The sequence below is a fragment of the Vipera berus genome, assembly GCF_964194415.1.
Source record: "Vipera berus genome assembly, chromosome: 11".
Classification (NCBI taxonomy): domain Eukaryota; kingdom Metazoa; phylum Chordata; class Lepidosauria; order Squamata; family Viperidae; genus Vipera; species Vipera berus.
Window position 1 is genome coordinate 9,016,695 of NC_138214.1, and position 18,463 is coordinate 9,035,157.

General features: G+C 47.3%; 1 protein-coding gene across 2 annotated transcripts; it reads right to left on the reverse strand.

Annotated features, from left to right (window-relative positions):
- Window positions 1–1,222: 1,222 nt before the first annotated feature.
- On the reverse strand, window positions 1,223–18,209 carry UTP14A (UTP14A small subunit processome component). Of its 2 annotated transcripts, XM_081336368.1 has the most exons (16): window positions 18,139–18,191; window positions 17,740–17,898; window positions 15,935–16,008; window positions 15,763–15,827; window positions 14,147–14,289; window positions 13,424–13,579; window positions 12,163–12,282; window positions 11,945–12,039; window positions 10,835–10,958; window positions 10,627–10,704; window positions 10,012–10,360; window positions 8,705–9,042; window positions 5,285–5,475; window positions 4,952–5,051; window positions 3,418–3,701; window positions 1,223–2,478 (listed from the first exon to the last, which is right to left on the reverse strand). In XM_081336368.1, the coding sequence occupies exons 2-16, from the start codon at window positions 17,809–17,811 to the stop codon at window positions 2,352–2,354; spliced, it is 2,316 nt and encodes a 771-aa protein (XP_081192494.1). In that variant the 5' UTR covers window positions 17,812–17,898; window positions 18,139–18,191; the 3' UTR covers window positions 1,223–2,351. The 2 variants fall into 2 exon arrangements, with proteins under 2 accessions (XP_081192494.1, XP_081192493.1); XM_081336367.1 differs by having other exon boundaries at window positions 17,740–18,209.
- Between the last annotated feature and the right edge of the window lie 254 nt (window positions 18,210–18,463).

Consider the following 18,463-nt stretch of genomic DNA (forward strand, 5'->3'; position numbering starts at 1 on the left):
ATGGGTAGTTCTCAACTTACGACCGTTTTAACGGTGATTCAGTTATAAAATGGCCTTGGAAAATGTGACCTATAACCTGCACTCACACCCGACTGTTGGACCAGTCATTTGATCGCAATTTGGGTGCTTGGCAACCGGCTTGCAGCGTCCCGAGGCTGCAGAATTGCAATTTCTTACCTTTTTTTGCCGGTTTCCGGCAAAAAAAACCCAAGCCCACTCCGGGGGAAGCAGCGTTTGTTTAACGACGATGCTCTTTGCTTAACAACTGTTGTAAAATTAGACATAATTTCACGACACTTGTTAAGCAAAGCACATAGTATGACCGCAATGACTCACAATGGAAATTCCAGTCCCAATTGTGGCCGTTAAGTGGAGGACTGCTGCACAAAAGCCAGCATGGGCTTTGTGGTGATCACCTCAAAGCCCATGCTGGTACCTGTGGTCCATTTGTGGTCAAAGGTGTACTGGTGGTCCATTTAACCAGATGTGTGCTCCCTGACTGTGCTGGCATGAGATGCTGTGTCAGACTAAGCCACAAGCTAGCCACCTACGTTTCAACCTAGTTTAAGATGTCAGTCAGTCGCTTATCCAATGCTGTTCGACAGGGACGTTCAGGCAGCGGTTCTTAGGGTCTCTAAGCACGTTTTCTCACCATCTACTAATCCAGAGGTCCCCCAACCTTTTGGGCACCGCCACGGACCGGTTCCGTGGAGAGAGGTTTTTCCATGGACCGGAGGGTGCGTGGTTTTGTGCTGCCTGCATCCCGCAGATGGGGCTTTGCTTGTTTGTGCAGACCAGTTGCTAGCATGCAGCAGCCCACTACTGGTCCACGGACCCGGGGGTCGGGGACCCCTGTACTAATCTAATCCTGGCCAGGAACAAAGGTAAATCCTAAGTCTTTCTCCAGGCTCTATCCAATGCACAGTCAAGCATTTGAACCCATGTTTCTGCCTTCTGGATTCATGATCCACGGATGTGCTTCCCTTAGGGTTCATAAGTCATGTGAAAAATAGCCTTGGGAAGCAAGTCTGCAAGTGTATTTGGAAAACACAAGCACTCCTCGGTTTACGATCACCAGGGACCCCAAAATTTCCCTTGCTAGTGTGAGACTAAAGTCAAGTGAGTTTTGCTCCGTTGTGCAACCTGTCTCGCTAAGTCGTTAAAGGAATCACTGCAGTTGTTAACAATTAGTAACACGGTTCTTAAGTGAGTTTGGCTTCTCCTTTTGATTTTGCTTGTCAGAAGGTTGCTAAAGGGGAATCACATGACCTTGGGACACTGTGACCGTCATGAACATGAGTCAGTTGTCAAGTGGCTGAATTTTGATCATGTGACCATGGGCGTGTGTGTGTACTGCAGTGGTCATAAGTCTGAAAAACGATCGTTAAGTCTGAAAAACGGTTGTCAGTCACTTTTCCAGCGCTTTTGTAACTTCGGCACTAAAAGAATGGTTATAAGTCCAGGATTCCCTGTATTCGGAGCTTTCTCATAGGGGGAAAACAAATAAAATGAGTCTGGCACAAATTTTACAACCTGATTTACTTGGTGGATGTTTTTGGCTAATCTTAGCTTTAGCTAGCAATGTTTGCTGGGCATTATGAGTATTGTAACCCCACCCTCTCTCAGGATCCTTGGGTTGGAGGAAGGCAGAATTAAGCCCCACACCTCTGTGGGGTTCATCTGTGACTCATTTAGGAGACCCGGTAGTATTTTCATTTGCTTGAAGGTGGATTTACTTTGAATCCATTTTTAGCATCCTTGTCCACAGAGGTGGTCTTTTTGATGTGCTTAGCAATGGCTTGATATGTTTCGTTGATGTTCTTCAAAATGGGGAGAAAACAAGGAGAAATGGAGGAAATGCTTTCCTGCCCCCCCCATGGAGGCAGGACCACCCATCTATTTAACCATCGTTGAAGCTATTAGACTTTAACCAAAATATGTTATTTTGATGAAGCAAGACACATAAAATGATGCAATACAGTCAATTTATATGCAACTGTTTTGTTTGCAAAATTTATCCTCTTCCTGTCACCGAGAAGGGGGAAGCATCTAAAGATGTGAAAACGTTGCCTGCGGATTCCTAAAAATGTTGTTCAGTCTTACCCACTCACCTTCCTAAGCCTCTGAAAAATCAGCAGTGCCTAAATCATCTTTTCAGTCATAAGGACTGGAAACTTAGAAAAACAAAACGGTTCTCACAATGTTGAATTGTGGATCAAGAAGATAACCAAGCAGGGAAATAGTGACAACTTTAGAAGACAACTCATTTAAGCAAGCAGCCTAATTTATTTCTGATGTCTAGGTACTCAAGCTCTGGCAAACACACACACACACACACACACACACCATTTTTAAAAGTTACGCCTGCAAATTTTGAAGGGCGTTCGTTGTCCTTTTTCTTTGCATCTTGTTGAGAAAATTAGGAGGAAAGAGAAGGCAATCACAGATTCACCCTTGGTACAAAAAACACGGTCCTGCCTTAGAAAGAATGAAGAAAAATAGGACATTTTTCCAAAATACACAGATCCTTTTATTAGTTGGCTGTTTCTGGTCATTTTTGCTATTTGTTGGTTACCTGCTATAAAAAGACCTGGCTTTCTGCAAGAAAACTCCCCCTTCTCTTCCTCCATCTAAACTGCACTGTTTTGCTTTTGGCGTGGGTGCGCGTTACATTTTTCTCCTCTGCCCTGCTTAAGGACAATGGAATTGTGAACAATAATACAGATGTCTCAAATTGGCAGTGGAGTAAAAGTTTGTCTTTTTTTTTTCTTTCCCCCAGACAGAGTTGGGGGTGCCTGAAGGGGCTTGCGCCTTAACCTCCACTCCCCCCCCCAAAAAAAAGGAAGAATCAACCGAATTATTCCGAGACAAGGGCTGAGGTTTTTAACTGGTGACAAGGGTGTGTTAACCTTCTGTAAGATCTAAGGCAGGGGTAGGCAACCTCGGCTCTTTTATGACTCATGGACTTCAACTCCCAGAATTCCTGAGTCAGCATAGCTGACTCAGGAATTCTGGGAGTTGAAGTCCATGAGTCATAAAAGAGCCGAGGTTGCCTACCCCTGATCTAAGGCACGTTTCAGACTTTATTAGGGTGCCTTGCAAAAGGCTCATGGTTATAAGACTGCTTGTCCCCTGAGGGAGCTCACTCATCAAGAAGGGACGAGTTGAAAAGAGTTTTAACTAGCTTCTTTAGCATTTTTTTTATAAAAAGGGGAGGGGTGGGTGAGGGAATAGGGAAGAAAACCAAATCGTTTGAAAGGAAGCAGTTATGCCTTCCATTTCTGTAGACGCAGCCTCGGTACGTATGATCCTCATATAAATAGGATGAGCCTCAAAGAAGGGCAGTGTCCAGTTCTGGACATTGCCAAGAAGATGCCAATGTGGCCCATGGTCGAATAAGCACAAATTCACTCCTACCGGCCTTTCTTCTTTGGGATATGGCGGGGATGAGGCTGGCGAAGAGGAAGGGTTAACTCCAAATCTGGCTTCTGTCCAGCCGTGGCTGTTGACCTGTCCTTCTGATGGATCAGGTTGGTGTCTTCTGCAGTGATGGGATGGATGATCTGGCCGGGCTGAGTGATGACCCGGGGGGCTGTCAGCTGTTGAAAAGCCCGCTGCGTGTTCCAGGTGGAGCCCACCGGCACTTGGACGCTCCGTTCAAATTGTTGGCTGTTCTCAAAGGGGAAGGGGAGCTGGTTCACCTGTGGGAAGAAAGGGATCCGTCACGGTAGGTGAGACAGACACTGGGAGAAGGGAGGCTCAGATGCTGTCTAGACAGCACAGTCCCCACCTGGATAGTGGGGTGGGGCAACAGACGCTCAGGCTGCAAAAGAGACGGTGTCATTTCAGACTGGCAAGATTATCTTAATGTAGCTTTGCAATAAAAAACACAACAGAATTAATTTATCTGGTCATGTTTCCTAGCTGGTCTATCTGGGAAGGCTGATAGTATCACGGTCGGCCCCGAAAGGTAAGATTGAAAAGCAGAGCATCACATTGTCTGAATTGGCACTAGCAATCTGCACTAGACTTATACGCTAGCCCTGTCAGGATCGAACTCCAGGCTGTGGGCAGAGTTAGCCTGCAATACACTTTAACCACTAAGCCACCAGGGCTCATTCAAGCCACCGCAACATCAGGAAAGGCAGAAGAGGCATATCTGCCTTCTGAGTTAGTGATTATTGTTGAAACTTAAGTGTCTTCATTTACTTTCCCAAGTTCACAATTTGTAAAACATGGATACTCAGCAACATATAAAATAATGGCCTGATTTATACAGGCTATTAAGATTTAGAAATTGTTTCAGGTAGTTGCTCAGCCAAAATCTAAAAGAAAAAAAAAGAAAATGACCAGAATCTTGCAATATTTCAAAACACTCACCCATGCAATCTTCAGTATGATTTTAGTATGATTTCTGAAAATTATATAAGATTCTCAGAAATAAAAAAAGCTTTTAAATGTATTTTTTTTCCTATAATATTGGATTCCTATGGCTTTTACGTAAGCATATCATAGGCGCCGTTCCTGTTCCTTGCATACCACTGGCTGGGCATGCACAATTCATTTAAACCAGGTTAAAAATGGAGTAACGGCATTCTTATTCTAAATGTGGTTATATTTTTGGTAGCTTTTCATGTTGGTTAAACTCAGGCCATTCAATTCTTTTACAATTCACTGTATTGGTTGAACCTAGGAAGCAGGTTAGTTCAAAGACCAAATTAAGTGCTTTGGGTAAAACCAGCGAACGCGTGGTTTTATTTGATTTGGAGTTAGTGTGGTTTGTGAATCTTTCTGCTTAGCTCTGCGTTGCTGACCTGCCAATCCCAGCTTGTTTTTAAAATGGGAGCCTCTGTTGGGAGAAGGGTGGCTGCATCAATCAAATCAATAAATACAATTAAACGCACAAAATTGACCGGGAAGAACCATCCTGAAAAGGAACGTTGGATCTCACCTGATGAGCTGCAAGTAAAATATTCCGCTGTTCGTTCAGCAAGACGTGGGGCAAGTGCCGGTCTTTCCTCGGCGGTCCGGGTGCTGGCTTGATAAGGAACCTAAGAAAATAACAAGAGTTGGAAGGGATTTTGGAGCTCTTCTAGTCTTACTAACCCTCTGTGCAAGCCGGAGATGAGGCTGTCTAGTCTCTTAAAAACCTCCTTGGATGGAGCACCTGCAGCTTCTGGAGGCAAGCCGTTCCACGAGTGAATTGTTAAGAGAAGCAAGAGATTAAGCAGAGAACAAGGCAGGGGCCTTGACAGCCATCATCCCACCTCATCCCCCAAAGTACCTTTTCCTTTTTTTTTTGCTTGGCTGCAGCCCTACGCCTCCCCATTCACCCCATCCGGGAAGCACCAGGTCAATGGCTTTGGGTTTGCCGGCTTCTTCAGCTGCTCGCTTCTCTTTCAGGAAGTCATCAAGGACGTTGTCGCTGGCAAAAGCCTCCTGGATCATCTGCCGCTGGCTCACGGCGGACTCCAGCTACCCAAGGAAATCAAAACAGGCTCTGGTGAGGAAGAACCCGATAGGTTTTCGGTTCCACAGGCAAGGTGGCAGGTGAAGAGGATAAGCGTGGCTCTCCCGAGCTATTTTAAATGTGAATTCTTTAAAAAAAAAAGGTCAAGGACTGCGTTACAGGAAGCTTAGACCTCGCTTGAAAGATCTTTGCTGGGCCCTAAAAGGAGACAGAACTGTATGGAATGCAGAAGCTAACAGCGGCTTTGCAACTTGTCTCTCCCAATGCCTCTGCCCCGCGTAAGCTAAAAAACACACACACACACACACAAAAAAAACACATTAAAAAAGCCCGTGCTAATTCATCTTGGGGGCAAATCTTTAATCTGGTTCTATTCTGAGGACCAGCCCAGATTCTTACTCTTTCCTTCCTTCCTTTGGTGCGCCTTTGAATGAGCATCAGCTCCTTGGAATGTCAGCATTAATCCCTGCCGTTTTCTTGGCAAGATTTCCAAAGTGGTTTGTCCTTGCCTCCCCACTTCCTAAAGCAGGGAGTGTGTGTGAGCGGCCCAAGGTCACTCAGCTGGCTTCAACTGTCAGAGGTGGGCCTAGGAGGGTAGACTAAAACTCACCGTCTCTTGGCTTGGAGTCAGGTGTTTTCATCACCAACCCCAAGGTGGCTCCATGCAACTCTTAGAACTTGCTTTCCTGGCGAATCCAGTCTCAGAGAGCTGTGCTTTGAGCTGTCCTGAATGCACCTCATACTAGGGCAGGGGGTCTTCAAACCTGGCCCTTTTATGACTTGTGGACTTCAACTCCCAGAATTCCTCAGCCAGGCACACGTGCCTGGCTGAGGAATTCTGGGAGTTGAAGTCCACAAGTCATAAAAGGGCCAGGTTTGAAGACCCCTGTACTAGTATTCCACAGCCGAGAAGAAACTTGAGGAATGTGGGCAGTTCAAGAACAAAAGCGCAGCTTCCACTCGTGCCTGCACGAAAGAAGCCCACAGCAGCTGCCGGGTTCTGACCTGTCCTGTCTTTCTAATTTGGGTCAGTGTGATCTGGACTCAACGTTTAAATGAGCGAAAGGAGCAAGCTCAGATGGAGGAGTTGTTACTGCCCACTCTGACCGGTTTCAGCTGAGCTTATGCCCCAGTTGCTAGACCCAAGCAAACAAGCATCGGGGGGGTTCTGGATGGTTCCTGCCACTAGCGAGATCAGTTAAATAAGCCAAGTAGCGTCCATCCGTGGTTCTTCCAGTGTACCATAGCCAGAGACCATTGAGGATCTTTTATCCTATGACTTGTTAAAGGAAGACCAATTCAGGACTTCTGGTTCAGATGTTAAAACGGTTGATCAGAGTTTGCTTGGTCAGCTCTGTCAGAAGAAGACAAGAGTGGAACTCTTAAAAGATTCAGTCAAGGGTTTCTTCTTTTTCTTACTGCTCCGATCCATTTTGGACAGGAGTTAAAACAAGGAGCAGATTTAGGATGCTCCTCTCTGTCTGAAGCCCACAATCCACCACTAACCCTTTCTGTAAAGTAGGGTGACTTGGGACGAGGCCTCCACCGTAACGAAGCAAACATCTTGGAGAGCACAGCCCAGCTTTCTCCATCCCACGCTTCTTCCCTCGACCAAGAGAGGTTTCCTCCAAACCGGAAGGAAACTTAAAACAAAAAGTAGTGAAGTGGAATGTGCAAGAGAGATGGACATCCTATCAAACCCCCCCCCCCAAAGACAAAAGGAAGTCCTCCAATCCCCTTCAAGAGAGGATTGGTGGAGCAGTGGGCTAAGGCCACCCTAAGTAACACCAGCTGCCTGCAATTAGTTCAGGTTCGAGTCCCACCAGGCTCAAGGTTGACTCAGCCTTCCATCCTTCCGAGGTAGGTAAAATGAGGACCCAGATTGTTGGGGGCAATTAAGCTGACTTTGTAATAATGCCGCTTGGGGGTGTGTGTGTGAAAGCCCTAATAAGCAGGCATATACATAGAATGAAGGCTACTGCTAAGCTTGTAAGCCGCCCTGAGTCTTCGGAGAAGGGCCGGATATAAATGGAATTTAAAAAAAAGAGTCCTCAAAGCCACTCTGCTGGAGCTGCTGAACGCAGGGAATGTAGGTTTTGGCCACTGTGAGGGAAGAAAGAGACTATCAAGGTTTGTAGGGCAAAGATATAAAATAGGCTTAACACACAACACAGGAGGGGGAGCGATGGTCTTCCAAAACAATGAATTCTTACGCAGAGATGTCCCATCTCCGCCAACTTGACAGCAGTTCCAGAAGGGCCCCAAAACTTTATAGCAGCCCTAGCAAGCTGGTGTGAAAGATAAGGAGGATGAAATGGCCAAGCCATAGAAAGTTACCCAGATGACTTTGGACCAGTCCTGCTCTCTCAGTTCAGCCTACTCTACTGGACTGTTGTGGAGATAAGCGAGGGTAAGAGCATTAAGCACGTCAAGAAAATAATATGAGCGGTCCTTGGTGCCCTCTGAGCTTGGTGGTTTTCTCGCAGACGTTTTATGACCCAAACTAGGTAACATCATCGGTGTTAGAAGGGAATGTGATTTATGGAAGGGAGGAAGGAGGAGGAGATAGGAGAAGGACTATATAGGGTGCTAAGCTTGCAGACATTTCATTACCCAACTAGGTAACACCACCAGTGTTAGAGGGAATGTGGTTTATGGCATGAAGGAGAAGGGAGGAGGAGGACTGTGGGGTCCTTGGTGCTCTCCAAGCTTGGTGGTTTTCTTGCAGACATTTCATTATCCAAACTAGGTGACATCATCAATGCTAGAAGGGAGTGGGGTTTGTGGAGAGGAGGAGGAAGTGGAGGAGGAGGATAATTGTGGGGTCCCTGGTGCTCTCTGAGCTTGGTGGTTTTCTTGCAGATGTTTCATGACCCAAACTAGGTAACATCATCAGTGATAGAAGGGAGTGCGGTTTGTGGAGAGGAGGAGGAGGAGGAGGAGGACTGTGGGGTCCTTGGTGCTCTCTGAGCTTGGTGGTTTTCTTGCAGACGTTTCATGACCCAAACTAGGTAACATCATCGGTGCTCCCCAATGAGTACAGACGAGGTTGCCTAGTTTGGGCCATGAAACGTTTACAAGAAAGCCACCAAGCTCAGAGAGCACCAAGGATCCCTCATTTCAACCCTGAGCTACAAATATTCTTCTTTATTGGAAAAAGATCTACCAAATGGGTGCTTCTTCTTCCTTGCCCTCTACCCGAATAGGTCGCCCTCTTTCCCTGATGGCGCTCACCTCATCCTGCACGGCAGCAGGCACAAGCGGGCACTGTGTGACCCGTGGTGCTCCTGCAAGGACCGCCTTGAGATCAATCAGGCTCTGTTGCTTGGCTGACTTCTTGGACTTGCTGATCTGGGGATGTAGCAGGGATTCCTCTCCCACCGACTGGGAAGACTGGGTCTCTTTGGCTTGCAGCATCTCGTCTTCTTGTGAAACGTCTTCCAGCTCCAGGACCCCCTCCTCCTCCAGGTCCTCCAGGGTGCGGACCCGTTTCAGCTTCTCACTCAGGAAAGGCTGCTCCCCTGAGGGGGGGCTCGGCGGAGCGTCTGGTGGGACCTCTTCTTTGCCAGGTTCTGCGCCAGAATCAAGAGAGTGTGCGTGATAGGAGAAGAGCCAGGGTGGACTAAAGCAAAGCTCCGTTTCAGACAGGTTCACACATGCTAGGATAAAATGGGAAATGGCCTGTGTTTGCATGATAGACACCCCCCTAATTAGCCAAAATCACCTCGATTGTCTGAGTTGGGTTCATCCGGCAGGGTTCCTAATGGCATGTAGAATGAACCTTGGGAGACAGAAGGGAAGACTACATGATAGTCAGATAAGAGGCAGCTGTGCCCACAAAAAGAATAGGGGCGTGGTAAGCATCTCAGAAGGGACCCCCCTTTAGTTTCTCAGGCTGTAAAGGTGAGGGGACCTGCAAGATTCTGTTAAGCTAACCTTATGCAACAGAGCAGACATACTTCATCTGGGTGTGCTTCCTGTCTGGACTACCTCTCAAGGCTGACACAAATGCATTACCTGGATGTGCAAACACTCAAACACCCAGACTAGCCAACATTTTTAGCCTATTGTGCCATGCAAAGTTAGTCAAAATAGCAATGGCAATAGCACTTAGATTTATATACAGCTTCATAGTGCTTTGCAGCCCTAAGCGGATTACAGTCAGCATAGCTCTGATTAATGGCTCTATGTAGCAACCCAACTGGCTCAAGTTCTGCAGGTAAACTGTGTGTGTGTGTGTGTTATACAATATCCAAACCAAACCGAAGAGTGCACAAGTATCAGTGAAGGGGAATCTGTAGGTTTCTAGTTGTCATCTAACACTCCTCACCCACCATAACAATTTTAGTTCACCAATATCTGCAGGGCAAAGGATTCTCCAGCCCAGTTACAAGTTGATGGTGCGTGGCTGGCTGAGGAATTCTGGGAGTTGAGGTTCACAAGTCTTAAAAGTTGCCAACTTTGGAGACTCCTGAAATAAAGGACACCTCCACCCCGCCCCAACTATGATTAAAGCTTTTCTGGATACTTTGGCAGCTCACCTTGAAGCCCAGCAGTGCCTCGCTGACATTTTAGGCTCTGCCATGGTCCATCAGAACCTTGAGGCAGATCCTTCTCGCTGGACACGAGTGGTTCTTCTCCTTCTCCCTCACTCTCTCCGCTGTCTTCTGCTGGAAGATTTAACTTCTCCTTGGCTTCTGCGGGACCTTTTCCTAACATCCAGGGGTTGCTGGAATCCATTCCTATATGCCTCTCATTGACAACCTCTGGAACAAGATCCTTCTGTGCTTCCGGGCTGCCGAGGTCTTCCTCTTCGCTTTCTGAGGCAGGACAGACCTTCTTGGTTAGTTCTTTGTTCTGAGCCAGCTGCTCTTGCATTGCTTGCCTAGCCTGGGGAACCAAAGTAGGAATCGCCATGTAGCGGCCGAACGCAAAACAGGTCTCCCTTTGACTTATTTTTATCTAAACCTTGAGAGATCACCACCGATCAAAGCCAGGAACAAGAAGGATAGAAGGCCGAGTCAACCTGGAGCCAGTGAGAATCAAACTGCTGACAGTCGGCAGAGTTAGTTTGCAATACTGCAGTCTAACTCCTGCACCACCACAGCTTAACAGCTTAAGATGTTAAGGGGGAGCCTCCTCCAATGCTCTCTCACCTGGAGGTCGTACTTTGCCATGATGACAGTTGACTTGGCCCACCTGCCCTTGTTCTGGTGTTTGAGGCTCATCCTCTCCTGTAGAAAGAAAGACAGAACTGTCAACACAACGGAACACTGGGTGCCCCCCAAAGCAAGGATGTCGGTATGTTCATCTCAAAGCAGAGAGGCGTCGTTTCAGCTTCATTTGGAAGAAGACCAGCCTCACCTCGATCCGTGCTTTCTCAATCTGCTCCAGCTGCTCCAGGGCAGCCTCGGGATTGCATTTCCGTAGCGTCTCAAACTCCTGTAGCACTTTCCGACTCTTCCCCTTCCTAAGCACTTTGTGAAACCTTGGGGTGAGAAGGAGAGAAAGGCCATGGATGTAATCACCCAGGTTCCGAAGGAAAAAAAAGAAAGGAAGAGTTGCAGCCACTTCTGGATTCAAGGAAGGCAACACAAGCCAAGAGAACAAAGCACTGGAGAAGAGCCAGGAACCGCTCATCCTCCAGATGTTTTCATATTACATCTCCCATCCTACGGGTAAGTCTTCAATTACAACCACAACGGAGCCTACAAAACCATTGTGTGGCTGTGGGATGCTGAAAACAATCACAAATGCAGGCCGGATGTCCAAGCACCAGAAATGTGATCACGGGCCCTGGCCAATGGAACCAGGTCTTAAGTTCCTTCGGCAGGGAATCCATCGTAGCTGAACAGTTGCTAAATGATTGGTCCTAAGTCAAGGGCTACCAAAAGGATCTCTTCCACTGCTGAGGAATCTCTGGATTTCTCCCCTATTTAAGCCCTAGTAGATCTTTGCGCTCAACTCGTGCTCAGTTAAATGAGTGAGTCACGTGTTCCACTCCTTCCCAAACCTTTGGGAAAAGGGGAGGGAGAACACAATTGCCCATGATTTACCCCACCATTCAAGGGATGCAGTGGTTCAGCGATTAAAGATACTGAGCTTGTCAGCCGGCAAAGCTGACAGCCCAGGTTTGAGTCCTGAGTGCTACGCGATGGGGTGAGCTCCCGTTCCTTGCCTCAGCTACTTCCCACTTAGCAGCTTGAAAGCCTGCCAATGCGAGTAGATAAATAGGTATCACTTTGGTGAGAAGGTAACAGTGTTCCATCTGCTCGTCATGTAGTCATGCTGGGCACATGAGCATGGAAATATCTTCTGGACAACACTGGCTCCTTCAGCTAAGAAGTGGAGGGTCCCACTGACTGGAAATGACTGGGCAGGGGAAACCTTCAATTTTACCCACCCCGTTCAAGGGAAGCACCTGTTTCTTACATTATGACACATTCCCATCCGTGGCATTCCAATACTGCTTACTTTTTACTCTTAATTTTTCGTTGCCGTCGGGCTTTTGCTTCATAATAAGACTGTATGGCCCGGGCTCTCTGGAGCTCCATTCTGCGCAGCTTAGCCTGGAATACATGGAAGAAGCGAAGAACAGCTGGCTGGAAGTTTTGTTCAGGTCACGCTAGAGTCAAGCACGGCAAGGCAGGCAAGGTAAGGAATGGAATGGGCTCAGCGAGGTCAAGATTTACCTCTTCCAGGCTCATGGCCTTCAAGGAGACTTTTTCCTGTGGGGTCAAAAGTGGATCCTTCACTGGCTGCTGACCTTTGTGGAGAAGGCTGAAGATCTCTTGCTCCAAGGGGGTCCGTGCCTGCAAAGTGGACGTGTAGGAGATAAGCCACGTAAGTTCAGGCTAGGTTTGAGGGAGGCTGATGAAACCAGCAAGGTGGCTGCTATGGTTGAAGGCAGACTACAGAATGGTGGGGACCATCTTGGTGGTTTAAAATTAGCTTAAAGTAGGAGTCAGGATGCACTGGGAGATGACTTGAGGGATGAAGAAGTACGTCTGTTCCCTTAAATCATGGGTGTCAAACTCGCCACGTCATGTGACATGTCATGACGCATCGCAACTCTTTTTGCATTGGGGTGGGTGCTGCTTCGGTATGATGAAACTGGTCCGCGGGCCGGCAGTTTGACACCCCTGCCTTAAATTGACTGAAATTAATAAAGTTGGAGGCAATCAAAATATTACAACTATAGGCCTTGACTTGCGACCGTTCAAAGTTGAACATGTACCTTGGGGCTACTTATGAACCGGATTTTAAGTGCCAATGGTTAATGGTTTCTCTCTCTCTCTCACACACACACACGCAACCGAACTTCGGGCACTTTGGCAACATGGATTAATATGATGGGAAAATCCAGCCAAGTGGTAAAATATTCTGTGATTAAAAACAGACGATTGGGAGTTCTAATATTGGCTGAGACATGGAAGCTATGTGGGTGACTGTGAGCCGGTCATTCTCTCTTTGGCAGAAGGCAAGAACAAGCCATTTCCAAAATGTTGCCCCCCAAATGCAGGAACTTTTCCAGGTAGTTACCTGGAGTCAATGTGACTTGAAGAAAAAAAGAATGAAGAAGAAAGAAGAAGCACAATCACACATCCTGTGTGAATAGAGCCGCCAGCCTCTCTAATTGCCTGGGTCATGGGCTAGATACAGGGGTAGGCAACCTTGGCTCTTTTATGACTCGTGGACTTCAACTCCCAGAATTCCTGAGCCAGCATGGCTCAGCTTGGAAACTTCTCCCTTTCCCCTCACCATGGCTGGCTCAGGAATTCTGGGAGTTGAAGTCCACGAGTCATAAAAGAGCCAAGGTTGCCTACCCCTGGGCTAGGAAAAGCATGAGTAAATGGTCCATACAGCACAGCCTATATACACTTCGGAGAGTAGCACACTGGTGCAGCTAGACCAGGCCAACTTCAACTACCATAGAGTCCAGATAACACTGACCTGCCAAGCTGACATCACTTCCTCAATGGGCATAATGCTCACACTCTCCTGCTGCAGTGGGAAGATCAGTTGCTCAGCCCGTCGATTCTGCTTCACGACGGGCTCCCATTTGTTCAGCGCTTCGGCTGTCTGAGTGTAAGCTGCTTCCCTCACCACCTGCAGAGAAAACGCATCACCACGAGTCCCAATTTTCAAAACATCCCATCAAGGAGACAGTTATCAATGACAGAAACTCATTTCCGATAACACTTTACAGACCAAAGGCCCTTGATTGCCTTTTTTAAAAAAAAATTCTGAATTTTAGTTATTTTTATTCTTGTTTTTGTTTTCCTTATATTGTTTACATTAGTTTTAGCTTTGTAATATTTATTTATTCATAGCTTTTAATGTTTTTTTTTAAAATCCATGTGTACACTGCCCCAGGATCGCTCTGTAAGGGAGACGGGTGGTCTTCAAACATGAGATCAATAAATAAATGACGCAATGGGAAGGACAGTCACAATTCAGGGCAGATGCTAGTCTAGAAAGGCTTTTGAGAGAGCAGCAAGAAAGGATCTAATCTGTTTAAACGTGGCGACAATTCCTAAGGCACAGAAAAAATAACTCTTTAGAAGTGCCCTATAACGAAGATAGGGTTGAAACTCTCAAGCAGAATGCAAAATCCTACCAAGGATACATACTCCAACTAATGATAACTCATCCAATCTTTCCTTCTGAACTTACCCGTTCAGTCTCCTCCTTGCTAAGTGGAATTTCAGTTGGTTTTTTCTGCTGGGCTTTCTTCAGCTGTTTCTGAACAGGGCGCAGAGCTGACACGGCAGAAACCGGTTGCAGCAAGTCCGAGAGCTGGACTTTCTCACTGGCACCTGCAGAAGAAAATGACATTTCGGAGTCTGGACTAGAGGGACTATGGAACCTCGCATTGTTCTTCCACACGCAATTGGCCCAGGTAAGTTTGCATTGGAAACGCAGAAAATAGTCTTAACTGAGCAAAGAGGAGTTACCTTCGCTGATTATGACCACAATTGAGCGCAGAATTTCTCTTGCTAAGTAAAACAATTGTTAAGTGAGTTTGGACCCACTTTATGACCTTTCTTGCCCCAATTGTTAAGTGAGTCGCTGCAGCTGTTAAGTTGGTTATGAAGCGAATCTGCCTTCCCCACTGACTTGGCTTGTCAGAAGATCACAGAAGGTGATCAGATGAGCCTGGGGCAGGGGTAGGCAATCTCGGCATAGCTGGCTCAGGAATTCTGGGAGTTGAAGTCTATGAGTCATAAAAGAGCCGAGGTTGCCTACCCCTTCCCCGGGGGCACTGCAACCGTCATAAATGAAGGCTACTGCTAAGCTTGTAAGCCGCCCTGAGTCTTCGGAGAAGGGCGGGATATAAATGGAATTAAAATAAATAAAATAAAAATAAAGACATGCCAGTGGCCAAGCGTCCAAATTTTAATCACGTGACCGTCCTAAGTGTGAAAAATGGCCGTGCTGCTTTTTCCCCCCAGTGTTGTTGTAACTTTGAATGGTCACTAAACAAGTTAAGTCAAGGACTACCTACTGTAGGGATAAAGATGTTGCAGGGCAAGACAGGAAGAGCAGCGATGCCTTTGAACTTTGGTGTTGGAGAATACAGAGGATAGCCAAGGAACAAACCAAAGGATCACCAAAGAGGCCAACCCATAGTTCCCCCTCAAGGCACAAATGACCAGGCTCAAATGATCCTACTTGGGACACATCATATGAAGACTCGGCTCTCTGGAAAAAGCTTTTAATGCTGGGAAAGGTGGAAGGACAGAGGACGATGGGCAGCAAGGCGGAGGGTCTCTGTTACAGTGGCAATGGGGATGCTGCTGGGAGATTTAAAAAAACAACAACCCAGTGATGGCGAACCTTTTAGAGACCAAGTGCCCAAACTGCAACCCAAAACACACGTATCATGTGCCGGGTGGGCCCATTGGGTCGGCGTGGCTGCGGTGGTAACGGCAGACTGAGTGGGACTAGCAAGTTCAATCAATCAGTTCTAACTTTGTGAGATTTTTTTTTCCCCGCGAGAAGGTGAAATTGATTGAACCTTTTTTTTTGGCACATGGTGGCGGAGGCCTAAAGCGAAAAGGCTTTATAAAACCCAGCTGAAGGCCTAGGACTGGGGTGACGGCACGCGTGCTCACAGAGAGGGCTCTGCGTGCCACCAGTGGCACTCATGCCATAGGTTCCCCACCACGGGAATAATGTTGCAGAGAAAATTTTACCATGTGGTCCCTAGGAGTCAAAAACGACTTGATAGCACCTAATCAAAAGGTCTTGTATGGACTTAACAGCGAGAAGCCACCCCCAAATCTCACCTCCGCCACCCACATCGAATTCTGAAATCTGCGCGCTGGCCTCAGTCCGTTCAGCCTTTCGCCGTCTGCGGGAATGACAGTAACCAACTTGTTAGTGGAAAAGGATTATTACACGACACCCTTTGAAGGTGGCTCGTTCTTCTTCTCCCCCACCAAGGACTTTTTCTCTTACCGCTTCCCACCAACCAAGGCGGTGAGGGCATCTACCAGTTGCTGGTGCTTTTTGGCTGCCCCTTCCTGGTCCACCTGGGGAACAAAGACTCCCAATAAGCAAAAACTCATAAATCCAGACGAAAGTTTAGTTAGTTTTAGTTTAGTTTTATTAAATTTTTATACCGCCCTTCTCCCGAAGGACTCAGGGCGGTGAACAGGGCATATAATAAAAATACAAAAATACAAAAGTTAAAATAGAATTAAATTAATGCCCGAAATAAAACAATAAAATATACAAATATTTAAAACCCTAAATTAACTCCCCATCAACAGGCTTTTGTTGTCCATTGTAACAAGTTGTGGAAAATTATCCCTGCATCAACAGGCTTTTGTTGTCCATTGTTGTTCAGTCACTAAGTTGTGTCCCACTCTTTGCAACCCCACCGACCATAGCACGCCAGCATTCCCCCCCACCTCTCTTCTGGAGTTAACATTAACAGGCTACCTCAAGGGGGAAAAAAGCAACTGCTAGGAAAGCAAACGGATTCATAAGTTGTTCCAAATCCAGCATTTACTGTAGATCCAAAACCAGAATGGAAAAGAGGAAAGAGAAGGAGAAGTCAAATTATGCCAGAATAGAATAACTTTGTCACTTTAAATGTACACCAACTGGCATACTTAAAACAAAATTGCTTTGCATACAGCTCTGAAAGGGTCACCACCTCCAACATACACTACATACATAAATATGACAAAAACTTTTTTGCATATACCCACATATATTCTATGACACAGAGAAACAAAACAGAAGAGGGTCTATTTAAAACCGCTATACGGAAGTGCCTTTCTAACTTTTATGTAATAGGACATTTCTCCCCCCCCTCCAAACACGCTACAGTTGCAGAGCCTTTCCCAATTAACTCAAAAGTTGCAAAACTTCCCAATTAAACTCAATTAAATGCACGAAATGGATTCCAGAAGATGGTAGAGGACAGGAAGGCCTGGAGGAACGTTGTCCATGGGGTCGCAATGGGTCGGACACGACTTTGCAACTAACCAACAACAAAATGCACGAAAAGGCAAGCCCTCTGCCGCCGGTCGTGGGAATGCATCCTTGCTGATCCCGTGCAGAGAATGATTTGTTGTTGTTGTTAGCTACGACCCCCTGGACAACGTTCCTCCAGGCCTTCCTGTCCTCTACCAGCGGGTGCTCATCTCCATTTCAAAGCCGAAGAGCCGGCACTTGTCTGAGAACGTCTCCGTGGTCATGTGGGTGGCATGACTAGACGCCAAAGGCGCACGGAACGCTGTTATCTTCCCACCGTTGTTGTTGTTAGATGCGAAGTCGTGTCCAACCCATCGCGACCCTATGGACAATGTTCTTCCAGGCCTTCCTGTCTTCTATCATCTTCTGGAGTCCATCTAAGCTCACGCCTACTGCTTCAGTAGTGGCCACCGTAGTGGTCCCTATTTTTCTACTTGCATTTTTACGTGCTTTCGAACTGCTAGGTTGGCAGGAGCTGGGACGAGTAACAGGCGCTCACTCTGCTATGCGGCACTCGGGATTCGACCCGCCAAACTGCCGACCTTCTGATCGACAAGCTCAGCGTCCTAACCCACTGAGCCACCGCGTCCCTTCGAGAATGATTACAAATCAAAACTTCCAGAATTAGGAAGAGGGTCGGGACCGATTGCTGAAGCCGGAAGGGACCAAGGGATCATTTCTACTGCTAAGCTTGTAAGCCGCCCTGAGTCTTCGGAGAAGGGCGGGATATAAATGGAATTAAAATAAAATAAATAAATAAATTTCTTTGAGAAGCTCACCTCTTCCCCCTCGTCCTCCTCACTCGGGATCAGCTCCCGCTCGGAGGGATCTTCCTCTCCGACAGCCGCCATTGGGGGCGAAGTCACCGAAAGTCTCCTCTCTTTCTCTCCACTTCCAGCCAAACACGGGAACCGCCGCCTCCTCCTCCTCCGAACAGGCTAGGGAACACGTGCGAGAGCCCTCTCAGCCGTAAAGCACGCCCGCAGTTCCGCCTTTGAAGCCAGCCTTTTGCAGCAGTTCCGCCCTTTTCCCCAATTGAAACCCATTCCTGGGCTGGAATTATACAGTTCAGGGGGCTGTTCTCGTCCCGTGTGCGGGGATGCCTCACGGGTGTTTACCTATGCTGATTATTTTAAAATTTATGCAAATCGGCATTTATTTATTTATTTATTTATTACCCAATCTCACGCCTTTGGAAAGGGTTCCGATAACGGCGGGCGGGAGCCAAGATCCGCTTCCCCCCACCGGCTTCCTCCGGCATTCTGCAGAAGCAAGGCGAGGTGCCTGGCCATTTAAACCAGGTGGGTGGGGCGACAGCTGACCCCGCCTCCTTTAGAATCTAGGCCACCGCGTGGGCGCGGCTTACCAGATCCAATGAACGGTAGGAATTCAACGTCGGCCCGCCCATCCATTTCGATTAATTGGCGCAAGGAAAAATGGACAGCTCTTGCCCGCTGTCCCCGCCCACTTGACAGGTCGCCCCGCCGCTCTTCCCGACAGACG